Source organism: Lampetra planeri, chromosome 11 (genome assembly GCF_965212315.1).
Source record: "Lampetra planeri chromosome 11, kcLamPlan1.2.h2, whole genome shotgun sequence".
Classification (NCBI taxonomy): Eukaryota; Metazoa; Chordata; class Hyperoartia; order Petromyzontiformes; family Petromyzontidae; genus Lampetra; species Lampetra planeri.
In genome coordinates this window covers 2,830,939-2,857,651 of record NC_136117.1, presented here as the reverse complement: position 1 = coordinate 2,857,651, position 26,713 = coordinate 2,830,939, and the positions used below count along the sequence as shown (strand labels likewise).

The 26,713-nt window shown below is 44.6% G+C and overlaps 1 protein-coding gene across 2 annotated transcripts in view; it reads left to right on the top strand.

Annotated features, from left to right (window-relative positions):
• Nucleotides 1–22,802, top strand: part of LOC144721212 (glutamate receptor-interacting protein 1-like) — a 338,853-nt gene extending 316,051 nt beyond the window's left edge. For both annotated transcript variants that reach the window (XM_078598644.1, XM_078598645.1), the window contains 4 exons: nucleotides 196–328; nucleotides 4,983–5,094; nucleotides 8,039–8,185; nucleotides 16,758–22,802. In XM_078598644.1, coding sequence (XP_078454770.1) covers nucleotides 196–328; nucleotides 4,983–5,094; nucleotides 8,039–8,185; nucleotides 16,758–17,180 — 815 coding nt within the window. In that variant the 3' untranslated portion in view covers nucleotides 17,181–22,802. The remainder of the gene's footprint in view (nucleotides 1–195; nucleotides 329–4,982; nucleotides 5,095–8,038; nucleotides 8,186–16,757) is intronic.
• Nucleotides 22,803–26,713: the final 3,911 nt, after the last annotated feature.

Below are 26,713 nucleotides of genomic sequence, written 5' to 3'. Positions count from 1 at the left end.
TGTTGCACGTACTCTTTCCTATCACTACTTTGATAGTGCTGTTTTGATGCTGGCCCTTTTAACGGCTCGGGCCCTGGGTGCCCTGCGCCGAGCAACAATGTTTTAACCAAAAACGTCGGGCGATAAAACGATGACGTTCGACGATGGTGATGGTGTGTGTGCCCCCCCCCCGCCCGCCCCCACCGCCATGCTTAGGTGTGAAGGACGAGCGAAGCTCAAGCCCGAGCGTGCACACGGCGGAATGCAGCGGCAATGACGCATCGCACAGGGACGGCTCGTCCCTCGGCGGCAAGAGCCCCGCCGCCACCGCCGCCTCCCCGGGCCTCACGTGAGCGTCGCACTGTTCCCAATCGACCGCTCTCATCGAACATCCAGGCCACAATCTCAACCCTGCACGTTTTCGAGCGGTGGCGGATTATTTTTTACGCTCCATTCGCGTCACTCGCTGCCTTTTCATTATATTTTCGATTTTTTTTGGTTGCAGATTTCACTGGGTGTGAATCGCAATCGCTGCGGCCACTCAGCCGACTGATAATTTACACGGTCTACCGTGAGGGTATCTCGTGAGGTGTTAATGGTGACTGATTCCTCATTCATTTCTTGTGGGTCAGATTGTGTAGGTACAGTATAATGACAATTACATTTAAATTAGCATTATAGCTACGTGATTTAAACTAAAAGAAACGTATTATATGAATTGTAATATTGGTTGTGAATGCCGACATATAAAATGAATAGTGGCTGTTTGGCCAGGTGGCTCTTGTTGACGTATAGTTGACTCACAGTTGGAAGATGACAAACCATTCACATGAATGCCAATATCACAGAAGCCAACAAGTGGTTGTCCAGTGGATAGACTGCCCCCCTTTCATTGGAATGTAGACTCTTCACCGTAAGCAAATGGACACATGTGGGAATGAGCATTGTCACATCCTCACCTGAGCCGGGAGACGCTTGATTTTTAACTGTCTTTTGACGTCATTCAGAGGCAGCAGTCGCCAACGTTGTGCCTGATTGTTAAATGCTACCCACGTGTCGATGTGCTGTCTATCAAACACAAAGCCAAATATATATGCCAATCACAGAATGGACAAAGTTACATTTATGTAACATACTTTGTCAACATTGTGTAAAAATATGCAGTCATTATTTGAACTTGCTGCAATGGTCTTCTCTCGTGAAAAATCGATTATTACAGTGGGCTGTTAGCTGGTTAAGTAGACAAACACATTTTGCAGTCAAATATATATACTTATTGCTTTGCTTGTGGCTGTTGTCAACAACCAACTGTCATGGACGTGGGACATTGAGGACAGGGAGGACAGCTGTCCCCAGACTTTTGACCATCATGGCTAAGCTACAGCTGTGTGCCAACAGCCATCAGGGGCCCCCTATGGCTACTCAGTGTGAGCTGTGGAATTCGAGCTCCGCTAACAAAACTAATTCAGCGTCTACATGTTACCTACGAAAGTCTGAACGGAGCAGGAACCTGGGGTTCCTGATCGTTTGGCCAAGTCCCCTAATGAGTGTTTGTGCACATGGTGAGAGGATTCTGCACAATCTGTAGAAAGCCGTCGGTGTCGCGCACACACACCATCGCTTAACGCAGTGGGAGCCTCTGGCGATTGAATCTTTCATGTTAGCTAATCTTGCACGGTAGCACACACACAACGTATCTCTTTCCAGCCAAACATTGCTTCAACTGAAGTTTTTTGGGGATTTCTTTCAAAGAGCATTGTTTTTTAAAGGCAAAATGCAAACCTGATTGAGTACAGGCATTTGTTTTACTTCTACTTAACTTGAATGTAAAGGAGGTTTCATGGGCTAAATAGTTTGTTATCCACATACACAGTTGCGCAACGGCATGTCACGGTTTTTCAGGAGTTTATTGTTCACCGTTAAACTCCTACCATTGCATGCGTACACCCCGTGTGTTCCAGGGTGCCTACAACAATTCAAATGACAGAAAAACTACAGGCAGAGACGCTACTAAGTGATAAGCAAACCCGGCAATCACATTCCACTGAAAACCCAGAGGTGTTAACATCGCTGCCACTGACAGTACGGTATTAATGGCAAGAGCGAAAAATTAAGGAGCGAACACTGACACACAGTGGGCTTCCGTAACCACACTCGCGATTAGAGAGACAGCCTTAACATCTGGATTTGCGTGGCATTATCGGCACAAGGAAATCAATCGTTTGCGTCAGCGGGGGTGGGGGGAGGGGCAGCTCCACAAGACTTCACACTCCGCAGTGATTTACACACGAGGGGTTCCAATTAAATTGCCCCACATGGTGATGCGGGCAAAACAGATAACAGAGCCGGTAAATTGGATAATTATTGACAACACTGTCCCAAGTTTAATAATGTTACGTAGTCCGAGCAATAAAGTATAATCAGCTCAAAATATGTCGCTTATCTCTGATGCGTTTCAGGAGAAGAAGAAAAAGATGTATTGGTCATATCTACTGCAATCAATGTATGGATATTATCTGTGGTACGTAATAGGATCATCTGGCTTCCAGGGGTCAAGGAGGGGTCACGCGAGTCATGACACTCAGGCTTGTGACCACAGTAATGAAACAAAACGTGAAATTACGTGCAATATTTGCATGAGAATGATGGTTTGGTCTTCGCAATGCTGTTAACATCCTAGGCGACAAGTCCCTTAAACGTAAAGTCCTTCTTCTCTCGACTTCCCTCCAGCCACTGTTCATAACCTTCCTCGTGCCATCCTCGCCCCCACTCACCCTGCTTGTTCAGGAGCATAGATACATAAATGTGCAGGTCTGATAAAACTAACAAGAGCCCGTGGGCCAGAAACATGTAAATAAATAAATGTAGTTATTAGCGAGATTTACCAAGAATAAATATATTATAAGAGACCGGAAATCAAATCGTCATGTATTTACGTAAGAGACAGAGAGATGTATTCAACAGAGAGATAGCAGACCTGGAAATGTAACTGTAATTAGAAGACACATAAGAAATGGACGAGAGCAGGAGAGACTCATAGAGGAAGAGGGCTCGTGCTGCTCCACTCCATGTCGTTCTCACTCCCGGGCCGCACCCCCACGATCGCCCACCCTCCCACCCCCCCCGCATCACGACAGACCCTACGCATTGACCTCGACGGTTAACCTCATTATTTCACACAGTCATGTAAAATTATTAACTTAATTTAATTTTAAAGTGTGGGCAGTGAACCATTTTTAATGGCAAGTCCATGTAATAAATGAGTTGGCAGGCTATGGACTGGTGTAACAAAGCTAGAGAAATTCCCTTTATCCTCCGGAAACCATAGCAACACCCACCAGGGCCCGAGGATTTTTACGTGGGTCCATCCGGCACTTTTCTTGGCCCAAATTTTTTTAAAACCCCGAATGAAAGTCATGGCCTTATAGCAACCTCCAACACTGAAGGACATTACTAGAATGTTTTTTTTTACAGTACATGAAAAAGTTATGGTGCGTCGTTAATGAAAATGGGCAGTAGTGTGGTGGTATCATTAATGGAATATAAATTTTGCCAGTTTCCTCCAAAAAAAATAGAAAACAGTAATGATGTCAGTTTCTGCATTGTAGAGTTCCCTTCGAGCTGCCTTTGGCAATATATTTTCTGTCTCAATTGGGTCTCAACAGAAACTGAATGTAGATATAACGTTTAGAAGAGCTACCAAATTTTCATAACGGCTCAGCTGCTTTGTGATTCGATTTGGCAAAGTCTACGCGACCTTTTGCCTGATGTTTAAGTATGCAAAGTGGCAACAGAAGGTGCATGCAATGTGAAAACATTCAAGACGCAGCATGCTGCCGCTCACCTACCATCACCCCCAAAAGCAGCAGTGACATCACAGCAGTTAAAAAAACACTGAGCTGACCGAGTGGATCACACGGCTAATGCTTCGCCCACGACAAAATCATCCTAAATGCACCCAATCTCTGGTCATATCGCAAAAGCTAAGCAGGTTAGACATCCTGGTCACAGTACGCAGTGGAGTGAACAGGAGAGGTTGCCAATTGTCGCAGGCATAGGGCAGCGGAGTGGTCAGGACGTGACGGTGTTGTCACTTGCTTGCTCTGTGTGTGGACTTTCTCTGGGTTCTCCCGTGTCCTCTGACGTGAAACCAAAACGCTCTTTTTAAAAATCTAAAATAGCCAAACATCCCCAATGCAAGCAACCTGCAGAAGGGACTCGGAGACTCGGCAAGGTTTTTTTTCCCCCTGGCTGGGTATTTTGGCGTTCGGCATTTATTGCTTCCACTTCAGAACACTTCAGAGTGCAGGATCGCCAAGACGCTGTGTTGGAACTGCAAAGCGCCACACCGAGGGTGGAAGGCTGCTTCTCACTCGTGGCAATGTGGAGTCGCTCGGCGTGGTCACCAGTGACCACTGAACCACGAAATGGAATGCGTAGTAACTTTATGAGGTTATGCTCTGTGAGGACTTGTCTGATGTGCTGTTAACCAGGGGCCATTTCCCCCCCAAAAATGTCCCCTTTTACATAACACTTCCTTTTAAGGCCAGAGTGTTATCGATGGCTGCGTTGGGGTTTGTTTGGTTTATTGGTACAGAGTGAACTGCTCACGTAAGAGCACAGCCTAGCGATTTTTGTAAGGTGGACCCTTAAAGGACCATTGATATCATTTCAGGAGATGTTTCATCTTTGGATGAATTGCTTCTGTACATTCTTGCCTGCCTAGATGGCAGTGTCACAGTCAGGATGTGTGATTAAAAATACAAACCCATCTCCAAAATAATCATATTTATTTGTGTGTATGTATGTATGTGCATCGTCGTTCATGCAAATTCCATCTCACCGTGACTGAGGAACCACAAAGCTGGAGGGCATAAGCCAGGTGGTGAGCCGGCACTACCAAAAATTGCCCAAGCTCTGCAGTTCTCCATATATTTAGATGTTTTCGGGCAATGAGTATTCATACATGTAAGTCATGTGAGGAAATCATTTCTGTTTAACAGGTATATTGGAAGGAGGTACTCGGCAGGCTCCGACAGTGAAGGACACTTCTTGCCACGAAAGCACGAAGTGGTGGATGTTTGTGGGCCATCTGCAGCACTGAAGGATGTGAAGGTAAGCTTTTCGTTCAATAATTAACAATAAATAAGCGGACAATACATCTCTCCCATACATCTGTCCCTTCACACACTCAACAAGTATTTTCCACGCTTCCTGCCAACCGCAAAGTCTTCTGGGAGTGCATAATCTCGGCAGCATTGGTTCAGCAAAGCAAACTCTGGACCGGCTTCGACATACACAACGTCTCATCGGGAGAGTTTGATTTCTGAACCAATCCTGATCAACTGCCAGATGCAATAGGGGCCATCCATAAATGACGTCACGCGATTTTGGACGATTTTTGACCCCCCCCCAATCGTCACACGGCGTCACAAAAAGTTAGACCCCCCCTCAAATATGACGTCACAAAGCTCTGCCCCGCCCCCCCCCCCCCCAAAAAAAAATAAAACATGCTTCAAATCGCTTTAAATTATTGTCATTGTAGTGCGTATTTAATGTGGCGCTGCACTCTAATGTTGTAGGAGAAAACATTTATTAAAAAGTCTATTTTATTAAGTAGAACGTGTTGTCGATATTTATTTAAAGTTGCGCATTTTGATGTTACGTCACATTTCTCAACCCCCCCCCCCCGTCACACATCGTCACAAATGTCTGACCCCCCCTCTAGGTGCGTGACGTCATGTATGGACGGCCCCATAGGCAAAACCCTCCCCACAAAACATAGGTACTAGTTTGATGCAAAAATCGTACACTAATCACAAAATCATCATTATCCTCGTTGAGAATATAAGTGTGTGTGTATATATAAGTGGAGGGACAGATGTATGGGGGAGATGTATTGCCTGCTAATTAGTTTGATATTTGTATTCTCGACAATGCTCTTGAATATTTTGTCTTCAATAAGGAATCTTCCACCATTCTGAAATGTCCGTATTTGGGTCGTACTCAACTCCAAACATGGACAGAAAAAAACTCCAAGGGTAATGTGAAACAGATGCTTTTACAGCTGACCTACACTCGTTAGGAAGGTAGATATAAAAAAAGTCAATTTATAAGACGATTATTATATTTTAAACCGGGGCGATTTTTGGACGAATGTCACTCCGTTATCAGTTAGGGGGCGCTCCGATATTGGAATAAAACCCATCGACGTGACCGAGACGAGTGGCAACATTTATCATTGCCATTCGCCCAAAATGTAAATCAGTGAAGCTGGGCGAGCCCCCATCTTCGCGAGGAGAGTAAAATCTCGATCAAAGGCCGTATGATTAAGCCTGCTTTTAAAAGGCACACGAAAGCCGAGAGCTCTTCGGGTAGAACACCCAATGTCGTTTCTCTTGTTTCTCGTCCTTCTCCAGGAATTGTTTCCTGGCTAAAAGCGATGCAGTGACAGCGCAGAAAATTAGAGCTGTTGAAAATAATCTTTCCACGTATCGATACAAAAAAAACTATCTTCCCACCAACAGATGAACGATGCACTTGATGGAGCAATGTGCTACCATTATATATAAAACATAAAAAAAAACTATAACTATATACAGCAAAAGCTATGTTATCCGGCAATTTACCATCCATAATGCTCTATTAACCGGTATCTGTCATAGACGGCAATACAAATGTTTCTTCACGTATCCAGAAAAAATCCAACAGCCATCCGGCATCTTGCAAAAGAAAGCTGTCTCTGGTGTGGACCAATCAGTTTCAAAGACAATGCATACATTATCAGAGTATTGTTTTTTGTTTGCATTTGACTGCAAGTATTGTGGTTAATGTAAGCATGATTCCTTGCAAAAGGTGTCAGTTTTGTTGCCAGAAAAAAGGGGAAAAACCCTATTAGTAGTAGAGATGTTGCTGTGCCTATCTACCGATAATCCTGCATAAAGACTATCACGCTACCTACAACATACCTATCAATCTACCTACAACACACCTATCACTCTACCTACAACACACCTATTACTCTACCTACAACATACCCATCACTCTACCTACAACACACCTATCAAGCTACCTCAACATACCTACAACATACCTATCTCCCTGGCAATCTACAAAATCCATCTGTCAGCTGGGAGTGGAGCAATCCCCTCCCCCGCACCCCCGTGATTATTCAGTGAATTGTCACGATGATTCAGGATTGTGATTCGAGGATCAATTCAGAAAAGCAAACCTAAATACCTGTTCACCCACCTCTCATAATACCCCCACCCAATGCAATAAAGATTCGTGGATGTCGGGGGCATTTGATCCGGCTTGAGTAGCTAACCCGATATGAACTTCATAATCACAAGAACTTAAATGCAAAACAAATACAAAATGCGTGATTAACATATAACAGATTATAACATGCGACGCGATCTGCATTAACATGGCATCTAAATGCCACCGCACCTCTTTACGTAGTGTGGGACGTGCTTTAGGGGAGGAAGGGGTAAGAATCCGTGGGTGCCCGCTCACCCATGCGCATTCTGGTTTGCACCTTGTATCGCCGCTTGGCATGCTGTCCGCCGTTCCGCCACCACACGCAGGGAGCTTCTTCAAGGAAACGAATTTAATTGCATGGAAGCAAAACGGCAGTGACTTCGTGCCGAACAAAACGCGGTACAACCAGAAAACACATCGGAGATCTGCGCAGCAAAACGGCGGAAACCCACGCGTGGGGAGTGGGAAGTAACCTGCACCGCTAATAAGGAACCCACCGCTGCAACCACCACAATTACTATTATATTAGAAGGTAAGGCCCACTGAGCTACATAGCTCTTTTTCACAAGCGAACCTGGCCACAAATGATAGCTCAAATTTACAGCAGCCAAATACTCTAAATGCATGTTAATTCTAAATGTGGAGGGAAAAAACTGCAGGACCCGGACAAAAATCCATTCAACCACTAAGGGGAGATAGTCACGCAAACTCTAAATATACAGCAGGCGTCAGGGTCGAGATCGAACCCGAGACCTCCTGCATACCAATTGAGGTAGTCAACATCTCCCCACCACAGGTGACGCTGCACCGGAGGGACAGCACCGAGGACTTTGGCTTCAGCGTGTCGGACGGGTTGCTGGAGAAGGGCGTGTTCGTGACGTCCGTGCGGCTTGGCGGGCCCGCCGAGAGGGATGGCCTCAGGCCCTTCGACAGGATCGTGGAGGTGCGCCCGATCACCGTGCACACCGGCCTCCGAGCCGCGCGGCACAACAGCACACACACAGGGCGGGTCGAGGACGAGCGGGGACTTTTTTGCCCGCGCCCACCTGCCTTTCCCACGGATTAATGGTTTGCGCCTCACTGGACTTGCAGATCCGGAGGTCGCCAGTTTAATGTGACCTCCCAGGCGAGGCAGTTGAAATAATGGGGCAGGTTTATTAAATCCCACCGCCCTCTGTGCACACAGCAGTGTAAAATGGGTACACGCCACAGCGAGTCGATTGGCAGGTTGCGTGGCAGGTTGCCTGTACCTCTGATTAGCACGGTTGGCAATGTACGGAGCGAAAGAAGTTCAACATATGTACGTGTAGTGCGGTAAAATTTAGGTACTCCCACCTCTTCGGAGACATCTGGCCAGCATTGAAGAGAAGGCCAAATAACTTGTCAAATTTGGATTACTTTTCAACGTAACCGGTTTACTGAAGGAAAAAACGTAATTGCCTCATGTCCACGTGACAACTTGATTTGTTGGCCGTGTCGGGCGGTGGAGAGTTATAGCTCCAATTTTTAGTCTTTAAGTTTTTTTTCATTTGACATTGTACCTCCACGATCTAACCTCCCCCTCCCCCCCCAAAAAAACAATTACTAATCAAGTAACCTCTTCAGGGGGCTCTCGAGCTCCCTCCAGTGGGAGGCCATTCTGCTAGCAGTGGCGTGAGTGAGCACTTGCAGGAGCTGCGCCTTTACCTTTGTAGTTACAGTGAGGGAAAAAAGTATTTGATCCCCTGCTGATTTTGTACGTTTGCCCACTGACAAATAAATGATCAGTCTATAATTTTAATGGTAGGTTTATTTGAACAGTGAGAGCCAGAATAACAACAAAATCCAGAAAAACGCATGTCAAAAATGTTATAAATGTATTTACATTTAATGAGGGAAATAAGTATTTGACCCCTCTGCAAAACATGACTTTGCACTTGGTGGCAAAACCCTTGTTGGCAATCACAGAAGTCAGACGTTTCTTGTAGTTGGCCAACAGGTTTGCACACATCTCAGGAGGGATTTTGTCCCACCCCTCTTTGCAGATCTTCTCCAAGTCATTAAGGTTTCGAGGCTGACGTTTGGCAAATCGAACCTTCAGCTCCCTCCACAGATTTTCTATGGGATTAAGGTCTGGAGACTGGCTAGGCCACTCCAGGACCTTAATGTGCTTCTTCTTGAACCACTCCTTTGTTGCCTTGGTCGTGTGTTTTGGGTCATTGTCATGCTGGAATACCCATCCACGACCCATTTTTAATGCCCTTGTTGAGGGAAGGAGGTTCTCACCCAAGATTTGACGGTTTATGGCCCTGTCCATCGTCCCTTTGATGCGGTGAAGTTGTCCTGTCCCCTTAGCAGAAAAACACCCCCAAAGCATAATGTTTCCACCTCCATGTTTGACGGTGGGGATGGTGTTCTTGGGGTCATAGGCAGCATTCCTCCTCCTCCAAACACGGCGAGTTGAGTTGATGCCAAAGAGCTCCATTTTGGTCTCATCTGACCACAACACTTTCACCCAGTTGTCCTCGGAATCATTCAGATGTTCATTGGCAAACTTCAGACGGGCATGTATATGTGCTTTCTTGAGCAGTGGGACCTTGCGGGCGCTGCAGGATTTCAGTCCTTCACGGCGTAGTGTGGTACCAACTGTTTTCTTGGTGACTATGGTCCCAGCTGCCTTGAGATCATTGACAAGATCCTCCCGTGTAGTTCTGGGCTGATTCCTCACCGTTCTCATGATCATTGCAACTCCACGAGGTGAGATCTTGCATGGAGCCCCAGGCCGAGGGAGATTGACAGTTCTTTTGTGTTTCTTCCATTTGCGAATAATCGCACCAACTGTTGTCACCTTTCGATTTAAAGCTGTCGTGACTGCAGGGATTCATCTTCTTGGTTCTTTCGGTAAAGTCACGTAGAAGGGAAGTAATAAAATAATAAAAATAAAACATAATAAAACAATTCTCACGACGCTTCGGCCACAACGCAAGCAGCCGTCCTCAGGTGAAAACCAGGTCTGTCAAGGCGACAGCGTCTGAATGAAACAGCACACGTGCTTGGAGCATATATATAAGCTGGGTTGGAAGGTTTTCACCTGAGGACGGCTGCTTGCGTTGTGGCCGAAACGTCATGAGAATTGTTTTATTATGTTTTATTTTTATTATTTTATTACTTCCTTTTACGTGACTTTACCGAAAGAACCAAGAAGATGTTGTCACCTTCTCACCAAGCTGCTTGGCGATGGTCGTGTAGCCCATTCCAGCCTTGTGTAGGTCTACAATCTTGTCCCTGACATCCTTGGAGAGCTCTTTGGTCTTGGTCATGGTGGAGAGTTTGGAATCTGATTGATTGATTGCTTCTGTGAACAGGTGTCTTTTATACAGGTAACAAGCTGAGACTAGGAGCACTCCCTTTAAGAGTGTGCTCCTAATCTCAGCTCGTTACCTGTATAAAAGACACCTGGGAGCCAGAAATCTTTTTGATTGAGAGGGGGTCAAATACTTATTTCCCTCGTTAAAATGCAAATCAATTTATAACATTTTTGACATGCGTTTTTCTGGATGTTTTTGTTGTTATTCTGTCTCTCACTGTTCAAATAAACCTACCATTAAAATTATAGACTGATCATGTATTTGTCAGTAGGCAAACGTACAAAATCAGCAGGGGATCAAATATTTTTTTCCCTCACTGTACCTCCATAGCCTGGGTGTCGTGAGGCACACCTCGACGCAGCTCTTTGGAGGCAGGTTTGGTGGATCATAGACGATTCACCATACGCACAAGACTCACCGCCTGCACGGCTACCAAGGTGGCCAATAACTGGCAGCAAAGTGGCCCCCTATTTTAATTTTCACAGGATCGTCCTCTTGTTGAGGCAAACTAAACTATTTTTATTCTATATTTTTTACGCTATATTTTTTCACCTGAGGACGATTGCTTGTGTTGCGATCGAAACGTCGTGATTTTTCACAATATTTTTTCTATCCACGTGACTTTACCGAAAGACCCAAAGAGTATGAATCCCTGCAGTCACGAAAGATTTAAGTCAAGTTAAATAGTTCGTTTCCTACCTGGTTTATTCCTTTATATTTAAATTCTTTTCTAGGAAATATTAATGATCTTTGAAATTATTTTCTAGAGAGTCCCGCATTAGGATATTTTTATTTTACAGGTAAGGCTCACTGAGCAATTTACCTCTTTTTCAGAAACGACCTGGACACAAATGATAGCTCAACAAAGTAGTGTATCATCATGTGGAAATTTATAGCAGCCAAATACTCTCAATGCATGTTTCTAAATGTGGAGGGGAAAAACCGGAGAGCCCGGAGAAAAATCTACACGACCACAGCGAGGGAAACATGCACACTTCAAATATACAGCAGGCGTCAGGGTCGGGATCGAACCCACACTTCCTGCATACCAGGCGATGTCGTTAGCACATACAAACTCCAGTTTGTTTCAGTTCCGTAAAAGTAATGATGATTGTACAACACTCTAAAGCAATAGTTCACGTGTAGTCTTCTGGTATCGTTGTACAAAACAATCTATTTATTATTTTCTTTCATTTCAACAACAAAAAACATTAAATAAAGAATCAGATAGACATCTTCACTTGCGGGATCTTGAACGAGTGTTGGAACTCGCTGAGGTTTTCTTGAATCAAGGGCTATTTTATAAAGTACATTTCACAGTGTTTATTTACAAGAAACTAATTTATAATGTTGTGTTGCATACCGTATGTTTATCCTCTATCTAAGGGACCCTTTTTTGCCGGTATCATGATGCTGATAAAAAAAGGCGTTAACACTGGAGAGACAAGAGCCATGAAGGAGGCCGTCTCAAGGACATTGCATACAGTATAATGTATGATAATAATTAATTGATAATAATAATTATAAGAATTAATAATTAAATAATATTTTACTTCTTAAGATTAATAATTCTAATATTTATTGTTATCAAAGCCGTGTTTGTTTGCATGTTTTCTCACAAGAACGTGTGTGGTTAATGCAGACGTGGTGTCTTGTGATTGGTGTCTATTTGGTGTTTTGACATCGTAACACCTCCTGTATTCTTGTCGGAGAGGGTAAAGTCTGTTGTTATTTTTTAATCCTTTATATTAAGTTCACTTGCTTGCGCGCTTACGACCGTGCAAATCTTTCGGTCGTGTTTTAACCCACTTCCCGTGATCCAATCGAGCTGACATTTTGCACACAGACTCGTTGTGCGTGACAATTTATGTTTTCCAAAATTTTCCACTTTTTAGGAATTTTTTTTTTTATATTTAATTTAAAATACCAATGTGATAAAAATGAAACTCTTACTCAAGAAAAACGCATATAAAGGATTTATAGAGAAAAACTTTGTTTTTACGGGTACATTTTTTTTCCATCATGTTTATCCGCTGCATGAATGTTCGCATGTACTTTGTCTGTACTGCATTGTGCGTTTGGGCGTGTGTGTGTTCATGGGGAGCGGTGGTGTAGCGGTTAGCGTGCTGCACTACGAACCTGGCAACCTGAGTTCGATTCCCGCTCACGACCAATAGCAGTGGTGAATATCTTAACCGGTCTTGGGCCTCCCCTAGGTCGACTCAGCATTAGATGAGTACTTGGTGCGGTGTGTAAACATCAGCACTTGGGAGACAAAGATGGTCGGGCGTAGAATTGGCCACCCACCCCCTCGTGTGCCGTGTCGGCCTTCATAGGTGCTCGCTAACAGCACTTACCCCAACAGTCTGTTAAGGCTATACGGGGGATTTTTTCTTTGTTCATGTTACCGCGATATTTATTGTTCATATAAGCACCGTGCCTTTACTGAGCAAGGTGTTTGTAAAGCCCCTATCACACACACACCCTCGAGCCGTACCATTTCTCTTTTTGAATCTCCCACATTAATCAACCCCGCAGCCTGCAAGCGTATAAACAAAATGTATTGTCCATCCACGCATCCATGCATCTGCACATCAATCAAGCTATCTATACGTGTCCATCTGTCCGTATATATGTTAACATATTTCACGAGGATGCGCAACTCAGACGCAGCATCTCATTTATGCTGAAGTGCATGTGGCAGAACGAGGTCACGTGCTGTTGTGGAAGGGATCAACAGTAAATAATCCACGTGCATTTTTACAGCCACCGTACGCTATTTCTGCATGATATATTCCTGCTGCAGCCGAGTGTTTACAAACTCTGCGCTCGTGTGCCATTCCTTCTGAAAAACACATCATCCGTTACATTTTTGGCACGCGTCTATGTGTGTGTGGGGGGAGCGGTAGTATAGCGGTCGGCGCGCTGCGCTCAGAATCCGTCAGCCCGAGTTGGATTCCCGCATCACGGCCAACACCAGTGATGGCTATCTGAACCGGTCCTGGTCCTCCCCTAGGTCGACTCAGCCCCAAATTAGTTATTGGTGCGATGTGTAAACATTTCCACTGAGGAGACAAAGGCGGCCGTGCGTGGTGATGGCGACCCACCTTCTTGTGTGCTGTGCCAGCCCTGATAGGTGCTCGCTAACAGGACTTCAACAGTCTGTTAAGATTACACTATGTCACACAAATTTTGTTCCTGGGTAGTAAGTGTTATTTCGTAATTGCTTATGCCTAAAAAGTATAGAAAATGGCTATTATTTCCCACGAACTTTGCTTTTGTGACCAGGACAGTGATATTTTGAAATTTACCTATTTTCAATGAGAAAACGGGCGAATTTGTGTCATTTCGTTCACATAAAGTCAAAAAACATCATATGAATCAAAATTAACATGTATTTATACTAAAGTAAGACAAATTTTACGACAAAAGATTTAGAAGTGAGTATCTTTTCGAGATTTACGATTATACTGTAAATAAATATCACGAATCAGCCCCCAAATGTAGTCTCCCATCATGTTCTCGTTATACTGTCCTTGGTAGCGGCGTTTAAAGTCCAGTATATCCTGGTGGAAGCGCTCGTCTTGCTCCTCCGAGTACGCTCCCATGTTCTCCTTGAATTCATAAAGATGAGCGTCAAGGATATGAACTTTGAGGGACATCCTCCAGCCCATTGTGCAGTAGTTCTTCACCAGAGTATCAACCAGCTCTACATTGTTTTTGGCCTTGTGATTGCCCGGGAAGCCACGAACCACTGCGACAAAGCTGTTCCAAGCCGCGTTCTCCTTAAAAGTGAGCTTCTTAGGGAATTCATCGCATTCCAGGATCTTCTTCATCTGTGGTCTGACGAAGACACCGGCTTTGACCTTTGCCTCAGACAGCTTAGGGAAGAAGTCTTGAAGGTACTTGAAGGATGCTGACTCCTTATCTACAGCTCTGACAAATTGTTTCATAAGGCCCAATTTGATGTGGAGTGGTGGCATCAGCACCTTCTGGGGGTCCACCAGTGGCTCCCACTTGACGTTGTTCCTCCCCACAGAGAACTCGGTCAGCTGTGGCCAGTCCCGCCTGTGGTAGTGTGCCTTGGTGTCCCTGCTGTCCCAAACGCAAAGATAGCAGGGAAACTTTGTAAAACCGCCTTGGAGACCCATCAGGAATGCCACCATTTGGAAGTCTCCGATGATCTCCCAGCCATACTCATCATACTTCAAGGCATCCAGCAAGGTCTTGATGCTGTTGTAATCCTCTTTGATGTGCACCGAGTGAGCTAGGGGAAGAGATGGGTACTAGTTACTATTATGGAGCAGCACGGCTTTTGACGCTTATGGATGAGCTGTCAATGAAGAGGCACCACTCATTCTGGTTACAGGCGATTCCGATTGCCTCGAACAGACTGGTCACATTGTGGCAGAAGCAGAGCCCATCTTGACGGGTGAAGAATTTGCAAAAAGGTTGTTGACGCTTCCTTTGATCTGTGACTTGCACACTTTTATCCAACAAGTTCCACTGCTTGAGCCTAGACGTGAAAAGCTCGGCATTGGACTTGGTGAGACCAAGATCTCTGATCAAGTCGTTGAGGTATGTGTAAGAGATTCTCGCAACATTTTTCATGTATGATATATTTTTTAAATAATATTGAAAATTGTTAAACATTTTAAAATGTTTAACAATTTCAATTGTAACACATTTTATAACAAAATTTCGAGCAAAAATTGTCCATCTTACCTTCCAGAGTTTTGTTGCATTACTCGCAGGTGAAATGAGGTGCCGAGGGTTTGTCTTGATTCCTGACAGGCATGCCGAAATATGCCCTGTAGGCCTCACACATCTTAGCAGATGCTTCCACAGAGTACTTTTTCACGCTTGTCTTGATAAATTGGCCGCAGACATAGCAAAATGCGTCTGCCAGATGCTTGCAGCCTCTTGATTCCATCTCAGAAAAATGCAGATATTTATCCACTTAGGCAGCTGGAACTAAACTGAACTGGTGAGCTTAAGGCCCCTGTATTTATACTACTCTTTATATTACTGGAAAGTTCTAGAATGTTCTAGAAAGGTTACTACAAGTTTACTCAGCACTGCATCTATCTGTAATGTTCTGGAAAATAGGTAAATTTCAAAATATCACTGTCCTGGCCACAAAAGCAAAGTTTGTGGGGAATAATAGCCATTTTCTGCACGTTTGAGGCATAATAAATTCGGAAATAACACTTACTACCCAGGACCAAAAAAAATGTGTTACACAGTGTTATAGGTGGGAAAGCAGCGGTGTGGTGGTGAGCGTATTTTCCCCATGACCCTAACGACTTTGGTTCCACCCCTGGCCACGGACAACATCATTGTAAGTTATTACCGAGTGTTGTTCGCCATGACATCCGGTGTTTCGCTACACGCGCTTGGCAGCTCATTCAGAGTACCGAAACACAGTAGAGCTATACAACACGATCACAAAAACTTACGCAGTGCTATACAGATTATTACACACTTGCACCAGCTACTTATTTAAGGCTGAGGTGACCTAAGAGAGGCTCAGAACCGGTTAAGTTATACACCAATGATGTGAGCCATGGCCAAGAATATGAACTTGGGTCGCAAGGTTGGAAGCGTAGTGCGCACACTCAAACAAAGACAAAGATCCCCTGTATAGCCTTAACAGACTGTTGAGCAAGTGCTGTTAGCGAGCACCTATGAAGGCCGGCACGGCACACGATGGGGTGGGTGGCCTACACCACGCCCGGCCGCCTTTGTCTCCCAAGTGGCGATGTTTACACATCGCACCAGGTACTCATTTGAGGCTCAGTCGACATAAGGGAGGCCCAGGACCAGTTCAGATAATTGTCACTGGTGTTGGCCGTGAGTGGGAATCAAACCCGGGTCGCCAGGTTCGTAGTGCAGCGTGCTAACCGCGACACTAATGCTCCTCACAAACACACACTGACACACACACACGTGTGCTTGCCTTTGAGTTGTGTAACCCACACTGTTCTGAGTCGTGGCTCGGTTTTGGCTGGACGTCCAACGCGGCTCAGCTCAAGCTTGAAATTCTGAGCATGACCAAGACCAATGCTGAGAGCCGGCTCGCTCGAGCCAGACCCTGAGCGGAGCCACGGCTACGAATGCAAGCCTGAGAAACTTGCGCACGTCCCCCCTCTGCCGTGGTGGCTGCAGGTGAACGGCGTGCAGCTGGGTGAGGCGGGCTGCGGCTCGCTCGTGCCGCTCGTGTCAGAGTCGCGCGACTCCGTCGAACTCCTCGTGAGCCGCGTGCAGCTCCCCTGCACCACCGAAGGCCGCCGGACCCCCACGCCGCCGCCGCGGCCTCGGCCCCCTGTGCCCGCCCCCCCACCGCACCTGCGCTGCAAGCCAGCCGAGCCCTGGGTGCCGGGGGGCGTAGGGCGAGCGGCGGACGGGGGCCGCTCGAGTCCGCTTGCGCTCTCCTGCCTCCCGCAGGCCACGCCGCGCCACCCCGATTTCCCCGGTGGCGGCGGCGGTGACGACGTCGACAAGGATGCCGCGCTGCCACCTTTCATGCCCCTGCACCCCCGCGAGCAGCCGGCCGGAGCGGAGCATCACAACAACCTGGAGATGCTTTAGCCACGGACGCGCTGCGCCCCCCTAAGTGCGCCCAGCTAATCGGAGCGAACTCTACGTACGGTCACGATTGTCGCGTTTGCAGCGCGCAGTCAACAATCAAAGTTGGAGGTGGGCCCCACGTTCTGACAGGCATTGTGAACGGCGTTCAACTATTTTGATGGCCCCCTGAAACGAAAGTGGAAATTCCACGTTCCTATGGTGGGGGGGGGGGTCAGTCTGTCTCCATGTGTGGAAGGGTCGCTGTTCACATCCCACACAGTGGTACTAATTTTGGCGACCTTGAAAGGATGAAAGGTGTCAACCCCCGGACTGGTATTCAAACGCGCAGACTTCCGATTGCGAGCCAAGCACTTTGCCATCAGCACCGCTCGGTCAGATGATGCACAGAAACGACTTGATGCGGTTGGTGATGCAGATCAAATTGATCCTTATGCTGAAGGAACGCGATGTCACTGTTGCAAGATAAGCAACTTGGAAGGAGAATTTCATTAAATGGACCTTGATGATTCTTCGTTGAGTAACGGTGGGAATTGTTATTTGAATCAACAATGCCTGGCGATGACGGCTTGCTTGGCTTGGCGTAAAACGATTGAGGATGTAATCGTGCACTTGTCTCGTTGTTAAAGTAAAAAAAAAAGTCTTCATCGTACAAAGTGAACATTACATTGTTGCAATGGCTTCATTAAATTAAACATTCTTATGATGAAATTTTGGTGGCTATTTTGAACGCGCAAAGTTTCACAATGTTCGTTTTTTATCACCAACCTTAGCCCCAAACGGAATATGAACACAAGAGGTGAAGAAACATCCCTGCAGAACTGCTCATCACAGCGCACTCCGTCAGTGCATTGCCCTCGGGCAATGACACCACGGGAACACTGCTCAAGTCACTTTAGTTTAAGCAAGCATAAGCAAGTTTGCAGATGTTCGCGGTTCGAGCCCAGTGGCCACCCCAGTTACTACTGCCTGTTGAATAACCAATGTATATGCGCCATCCATTTGGTAGTGGACTGTAGAGATCCCGTGATGTTATTCGCAAAAGATCAGGCTGTGTGTGCCGGCATCATGTTTAAAATTATCTTAATGTAAACATCCTATAAATGAAAATCCTTATCTATAGATGGCACTCCTTCGTATTGTGTAAAGAGTGGTTGGACAAAGTCATGCAAAATAAATTTTATATCATAGCCAGGCAAAGGCCAAAGTGAAAATCTACAGCCATAAGGTTGTAGTCATTACACACAAAGTGCTTGCCACAGATGAACCACAATACCTTGCTGATCTCGTCAAGAAACATAAACCATCATGAGAACCCCGGTCATCCTTGCAGCAGCGGCTTTTGGCTTGCTATCAAACAAGGACGGTCACCGCATTGCGCGCTTTGAGATGCGCTTATGCAGCCGTCTAGAACACTCTTCCGATATTAGGAAGCCACTGGAGTTATGCACTTTTGAATCTCGATTGAAAACTAATTTCTTTAGAACTGCTTTTTGTGTTTAGTTTATTGTCCTTCCCTCTCATCTCCGATTAGCAGGGTTGGCTACATACGGTGACCTCTTCTGCTGTGCAGATGGGCCACTGCAAAAACACTAACGTAGGATGAATGTTTAATGTTTTAAGGCAGTACAAGCATTAGTGACGAGAGTGTGTAATACATGGGTTTGTCGAGAACCATTCTAACACTGAAAATTATGTTTATAAGGGTCGGAGGATAACGGTTCAGGCAATGACTATTCGGAGCAGACAGCGGTGGTGAGTAGAGTGTCTGTCCACTTTAAAACAGCAAAGGTTAATTGTCGGCTTTTTAATTCGCACTTATTAAGACAGTTTGACACGTCGGCTTTCGCGACCAATATCCATAATATAGGTGTTTTGGGGTTAGATCGCATAAATATAAATGTGTCATTAAACCCGCCATCACCCGATGCAGCGAATTAGTAAGTTTTGTCACGTAAACAGAACATGCCAATTGGTTACTAGTACAGCACACCGGTGTGTTGTACTCAGATTGTACATTTTGTGTATTTACTCTCGAACACACTGGTTTAACATTATAAACATAAACAATTGACACTGATATAAAATGGTTTAATTCAAGGGCACGTTAAATCCTGAAAAGGCTGTGATGAGCATTTCGGATGTGTAGACGAGTAAAATTGGTAGAAGCAACATTGCTGTGTTTGTCGTAGTAAGCATGGTAATACTAATAAGTTGGCGGCCATTATAATTATACAAAGAGCTCCAAACCAGAGTTGTGTGAAGATGTATTTACTCAGAGACAGGAAATGCATACGACAAATCATTGACTATAATGATATGCATTTATCATGATATTGATTCAGTTAGACTGTGCTAAAATCAATACAATCTTACCTGACACAATACACTGGGCTACAGTTATTACAAAAGAAACTCTTTCTCACTTTGAGAAATTCATCAGATTTTTTTTTATAAACAGGATAAAAATGATAAAAAAAATGTAATTGGCTTTCAAACTAAAAAGGTCTAAAGTTAACATCTCCCCGTTCAAATGTGCAATCTGGCAGCCCTGGTGTCCCACGAGTGGTCCCAAGCCAGGGATGGAAATTCCACATTTCCATGACGAAGGTCAGCACCCCACAGGACAATAACACGAACTCTGTTCTGCTGATGACTACTAAAACTAAATCCTACCTTGATGTGACGGCGAGAGCGTCAAGGGCAGATATGGTCCCCTATTTCCAGCTCACTGACTTCACATTGCACAGCTGATAAATGTGTTTGGCCCAGTGAAATTACATTACAAATGACAGGGAAAACATTTTGCAGGAGTCAGAAGGGTAATTGCCGCAATTGTTACCCAACAATAGTGTGGCGTGCTGCACAGATTGCAGCAGACTTGTTGAGTAATTCCTCTCATCTAGGAGAGCAGATGTGCTATCAAAGTAGGTAGATTCAAGTACTCTTATGTGCTGGTATGATTCACAGTACAGGATATTTCTTATATACGTGTAATGTTCGTGCAACAATGTGTCATCAGGGCTACGTCCATTGATGAACGATTAATTCTGACTGCCGGTAGTGAAGCGATGAGCATTTTTTTATTTTGACATCTCTGGACTGAAAACAACCCCTTTGCGAGATGGTGCCTTCCCGTTACCGTATTGTGTGTGTGTGTGTAGCTTATCAGTGCACACCACCACAACAGCCATCTGAGACTTTGTATTGTGAAGCACAGGATCTCTTAAGGTGGGTCCATCACCTCCCGTCGTTTCAGCCCGTTTATTTATAGCCACAGACTGGTTCACCTTCGAGCAGACAATTCAGAAGGCAATCTGATGGTTTATGTCGGCAATCATTGGTGTGAGAAGCCAGCTTAAACCCTCGTTACTTTTTTCAACAACGGAGTTTAACTTTGAAAGCTCGTCCATAGGGGGGGGGAATGGTCGAGTCACGTTTCTCCGTTGTGAGTTTGAGCCAGTTGGCACAGGCCACGGTGCCCTTTGACCTCACTCGCCACTCGATCCTGTAGTTGGGCCAGGAATAAAGTTTTGCAGCCGTTATTCCGTGTTTCTAGCCTCTGGTTCCTTTTGCGATGAGCGGATCGTTTTTGGCTGTGATTTGTTGTGCACTCTTGTGTCAGCGGGTATCTAACGCGGGTGTGGAAGGGGAACGCTGCCCATTGGTGATCATTTTTGTGAGTGGATGTGCTGGTTGAACTGTGTAATGTAAAGTGACTGGATAACAAAAAAGAATTGTGATAATAATTGTCTGAAAAGAGACTAAATGTGTAAGAGCCACCCACAGAATTGAAATTAAAGGAGGTGTGATCCATTACTCTGCTACATTGCAACATCGTTTACATAACAATATTTGTTGTTATGCTTCTGTGTAAAAGAGCCTTCGCCTCAGTTTATAATGTAATGCTGGAACATTTTCATTCGATTTCAATTTGTCTAAAGTAAAAAACGTTTATGGAACTGTGCTTAATGACACGCCCTATAATGTGAGAAATGTGTAGAATTAGAGCAGTGCAATTACTGGTCAGCTTTGTATAATGCGGTAGTCGTGTGTGGACATGCACTTTCCAGATAACAAGAATAAAACAAGCCCCAGTACAACAAGCAGGATATTACAAATATCATCTCACTGCAGCAAATTATCACACAGCCTTATTACTCTCCTGGGATATTAAGCATCCGGATTAGGCAAGCAGGCAATTGCAGTGTCTCAATATCCAATTAAGTTATGAAATTATCAGACCAATGAGTGGCAAAGCGGCACTTAACACGACTTGAAAACAGGCCATTGAAAGCAATAATGCTTAAACAAAATTACTGATTTATTATTTTAGCCTCAATCAATCCTAATGCAAAGGCAACTAAATTGCATTAACCGCAGAGGTGTTGCTTACGAAGTAAGTGAAACATACATTTCACCCGGATTTTCTTTACATAATTGGACAGCAGATTTTCCCCCACACAGTCATAAAGTGCTATAGAGTACAACACTGAGGCATTGTGACGCGGTGTTTCTGTGGGCCCTGCGTGTCGCAGGCATAAACGGCTGGGTGTACGAAAGGCGCGATGTTGTCATGTGAAAACTCCACGAGAAGCCCCCCCCGCCCCCCATTGGGTCAATAGGTCCGCATTGTTTTTGAGGACATGGCAAATAGAAATCAAGAGTCCACAGTGTGTCCACGCTCGAATGAACCGAGCGATTTCGAGTTTTTGGACGCTCAGCCGTGGTGCCACACGGCCATTGGTGCCCCTGACATTGTCTTTCCAAGGCCTCACTCACACCCAACACACCACTTGGAGGGCCAATTCCTTCTGCACATTCTACACGGAACTGCCCCAGTGTGTTGCCGTGTCATGGGTTCCACACATGACTGGCGTTCCCAATAAGTTAGCGGCCATAAAATTGGAGCCCATCGACCCCCCCATTATAAACCTGGACCTGTGTAACCAATACGTTGAGCAATATGGAGAGAAGTGGGAGTCACCAACACGATGCTTAGTGCTTATATTACTCTTCTACAAAGAACAAAACAAACGTGAGGATTCAGGACAGTTGTGAATTCCGGCGATCGTACAGCCTCGTGACTCATTAACATGCCACGTGCAGATTCTGTGAAATTGCGGTTGTCAAACCTTCACGAGACAAAATTTCCCCACAAAGATAATACTGAGAATGTGCTGTTGTAGAATTTTGAGAGAAATAATTCCATTTAATTCGAACATTTTCGTAATGTGGGGGGTGCAGTGGCTCCCGGAATATAAAGTGAGCATTAACGGTGTGGCTAAACGTACGATTAAGACTGAACGTTTAAGATATCCACGATGCATAATTTACATGTCAGCAGTTAATATTTTCAAAATAGTACCAAATGGCACAACGTGAAATGAAAGTTTATATTTATGAAATTTTTATGCCGTTACCACGGATGGTACGAAGATTTTGAAAGGTTCATTGGTAACTTGGCTGCACGTTTCAAATGTTCTGTTTGTGGGCTTCACATGTAGCTACCGATGGTGCTTTCTCGTGTTTGAATATACGGCCGTGGTCTTAAAAGTTAATATTTAAAGAAAGTTTCTCAACGATGGAACTCCAGTTTTAATAATAAAATTACATTAACTCAAAGATGGTGATGAGACATGTTTTTGTAGGGTTGCCACCTCTGAGGTACAAACAAATTCCCAGGACATTGTGGGTAGAAAAACACTTCTCAAGATGGGAGAACTACATATCAATATGGGGGTTTAAAGCGACGTATTATTATTACTACGCAAATGACAAAAGACAGGACTCTTAATGTCCCAGGGAGAACTTACAGATCCCCAGGAAAACTTCCTCAACAAGAAGAGCCACAGAAAACCAGGACAGGTGGCAACCCAAGTTTTTTCAGTCTCCTTTTCGTGGGGACAAATGTCCACAAAATTGTTAACTTTTTATTTTCTCGTTTGAGCCACAGAACCAGTTTTCCGTCTCTCACTGGAAAACTCTCCCCGGTAGGTTTGACATCGCCTTTTGGTGATCGAGACTGACATAGGATGCCTCTTTGCATCTCTCAATACTCTGCTTGAACATTGAGATTCCCCTTTAGCCCGCACCTGGATGTCGGTTGGAATGTTCTGGAAGATCTGTGTCTGGCTGGGTCTCATGCCACCACATCCAACTTCAGGTGTCTGGTATAGCTCATATGAAGTGCAAATGCCAATTGTATTCCTGTATTGTGTATGACACGGTGAAGGGGTTTGTGTTGTCATTCATCACTTAGCAGAGACTGTCAAACTCCCACAAGCCATGCAATGTTGCAAGAGTATGTCCGTAAATATATCATTAATTAAGAATGGTTATTAGCAGTTTCGAGTGTGTTGAGAACATTGGCAACATATTTCCTAAACGCTTAGGGGTTTTTTTCTCACTGAAAACCTTGAGTGCCCGTCAACAGTGCATAACATAAATATTTGAAACACACCTAAGATCCCAATAATCACCTGGCACTGTCTCACATACGATGCAAGCTACCAATGCCATAAAGTGTGTGTTTGCATTGTCTAATTGACCTTGCCTCAACCGCTGTGCAATTATAATTCTTTAATAATTGATGCACTTTATCAAAGAAGCGTGCAATTACAGAGAGAACCAAAAATTGGAAGGCATGGATCGGAGAACGAATGCCAGTAAGCGTGGACACATCACTCGAAGGGATGTTGGCCAATGGTAAAAACTGATGATGTTGTGGCAGCCAATTGAGAGAACATGCCCTTCAGTATGACTATTACTGAGACGGAGCGATCAGATCAGCTTAGCATGCAGAAGCTAGACGGATGGTGTGTGCATCGTGAGTCAGCGACAACTTGGGGAAGCCTGCATCCACCAGTGGATAAATCATATCTGATTGTATGATGGGGTGCGAGCCAACGGACTGATAGGAGTTGAACAATACATCAATGAATTTGATCGATTTTAAAGCTGAAATTTTTTTAAAATATTGGGGGTGAATTGTTTAACCCCCCAATATAAAATTAACTTGTTCGATATGATGAAAATCCTTTCCACCCAGTCTTGAACTCGAGTTGTCAGATTTGCTCGCTCATTACTTTTAAATGGAAGTTAGCCCAAGCCGCTAAGCTACCACATGTGCACGCAAATAATAACGTCATTTATATATCCAGGAAATAATTTTGTTCAATGCAGTCTCAAAACTTGAATGGGATTTTTGTCCCAATTCCTTGTATATGAATGTTATTGCATCCTACAGGAAATCGGAGTGCCCAGAGAAGGTCACACATACAAGGCGATCACGCTCAAAGGTCTGCACAGATGGGCTCACAGTCCTGTTTTGTGCTGCATTACCATCTCCTGGTCTCCACGCAGTTCTTCTGTGTTGATGTTTATCCAACCTTTGCCTCCAAAGTATTGGATCGTAGTTATGAAACATTTCGTCTTTGCGCCGTTCTTAGAGCGCAAGGCTATCACGAAGACGTTGCACAGACATACAGTGAGGGAAAAAAGTATTTGATCCCTTATTGATTTTGTACGTTTGCCCACTGACAAAGAAATGATCAGTCTATAATTTTAATGGTAGGTTTATTTGAACAGGGAGAGACAGAAATAACAACAACAAAATCCAGAAAAACGCATGTCAAAAATGTTATAAATTGATTTGCTATTTAATGAAGGAAATAAGTATTTGACCCCTCTGCAAAACATGACTTAGTACTTGGTGGCAAAACCCTTGTTGGCAATCACAGAGGTCAGACGTTTCTTCTAGTTGGCCACCAGGTTTGCACACATCTCAGGAGGGATTTTGTCCCACTCCTCTTTGCAGATCTTCTCCAAGTCATTAAGGTTTCGAGGCTAACATTTGGCAACTCGAACCTTCAGCTCCCTCCATATATTTTGTATGGGCTTAAGGTCTGGAGACTGGGTAGGCCACTCCAGGACCTTAATGTGCTTCTTCCTGAGCCACTCCTTTGTTGCCTTGGTCGTGTGTTTTGGGTCATTGTCATGCTGGAATACCCATCCAAGGCCCATTTTCAATGCCCTGGCTGAGGGATGGAGGTTCTCACCCAAGATTTGACAGTACATGGCCCCGTCCATCGTCCCTTTGATGCGGTGAAGTTGTCCTGTCTCCTTAGCAGAAAAACACCCCTAAAGCATAATGTTTCCACCTCCATGTTTGACGGTGGGGATGGTGTTCTTGGGGTCATAGGCAGCATTCCTCCTCCTCCAAACACGGCGAGTTGAGTTGATGCCAAAGAGCTCCATTTTGGTCTCATCTGACCACAACACTTTCACCCAGTTGTCCTCTGAATCATTCAGATGTTCATTGGCAAACTTCAGACAGGCATGTATATGTGCTTTCTTGAGCAGGGGGACCTTGCGGGCGCTGCAGGATTTCAGTCCTTCACGGCACAGTGTGTTACCAACTGTTTTCTTGGTGACTATGGTCCCAGCTGCCTTGAGATTATTGACCAGATCCTCCCGTGTAGTTCTGGGCTGATTCCTCACCGTTCTCATGATCATTGCAACTCCACGAGGTGAGATCTTGCATGGAGCCCCAGGCCGAGGGAGATTGACAGTTCTTTTGTGTTTCTTCCATTTGTGAATAATCGTACCAACTGTTGTCACCTTCTCACCAAGCTGCTTGGCGATGGTCTTGTAGCCCATTCCAGCCTTGTGTAGATCTACAATCTTGTCCCTGACATCCTTGGAGAGCTCTTTGGTCTTGGCCATGGTGGAGAGTTTGGAATCTGATTGATTGATTGATTGCTTCTGTGAACAGGTGTCTTTTATACAGGTAACAAGCTGAGATTAGGAGCACTCCCTTTAAGAGTGCTCCTAATCTCAGCTCGTTACCTGTATAAAAGACACCTGGGAGCCAGAAATCTTTCTGATTGAGAGGGGGTTAAATACTTATTTCCCTCATTAAAATACAAATCAATTTAACATTTTGACATGCGTTTTTCTGGATCTCTCACTGTTCAAATAAACCTACCATTAAAATTATAGACTGATAATTTCTTTGTCAGTGGGCTAACATACAAAATCAGCAGGGGATCAAATACTTTTTCCCTCACTGTAGTCTGCAATAGTTCCACAGTAGGGGGTGATGATGATCCCAGTTTAACACGTAGGCTTTCACAGCCAATATACATTGAGTAAATTCATGTAGAAGGGAAATAATAAAATAATGAAAAGAAAACAATTAAATTCTCACGACGTTTTTTTTCTTGCTGTGGTTTTCACACCTGATGATGATTGCTTGTGTTGCAATCGAAACGTCGTGAGAATTTTATTGTTTTATTTTTTTTATTTTATTATTTCCCTTCTACGTGACTTTACCGAAAGAACCAAGAATAGGAATCCCTGCAGTTACGAAAGTTTTAAATCGAAAAATACACATAGAGGTTTTTGAGTTAGATCTTGTAAGATAAGGAGGTTCGCATCTGGTGTGTCGTTAAAACCCGCCACCACCCGACACAGCCAATTAATAAGGTTTGTAACGTAAACAAAACATTGCAATTAGTTACAAGTTCAGCACA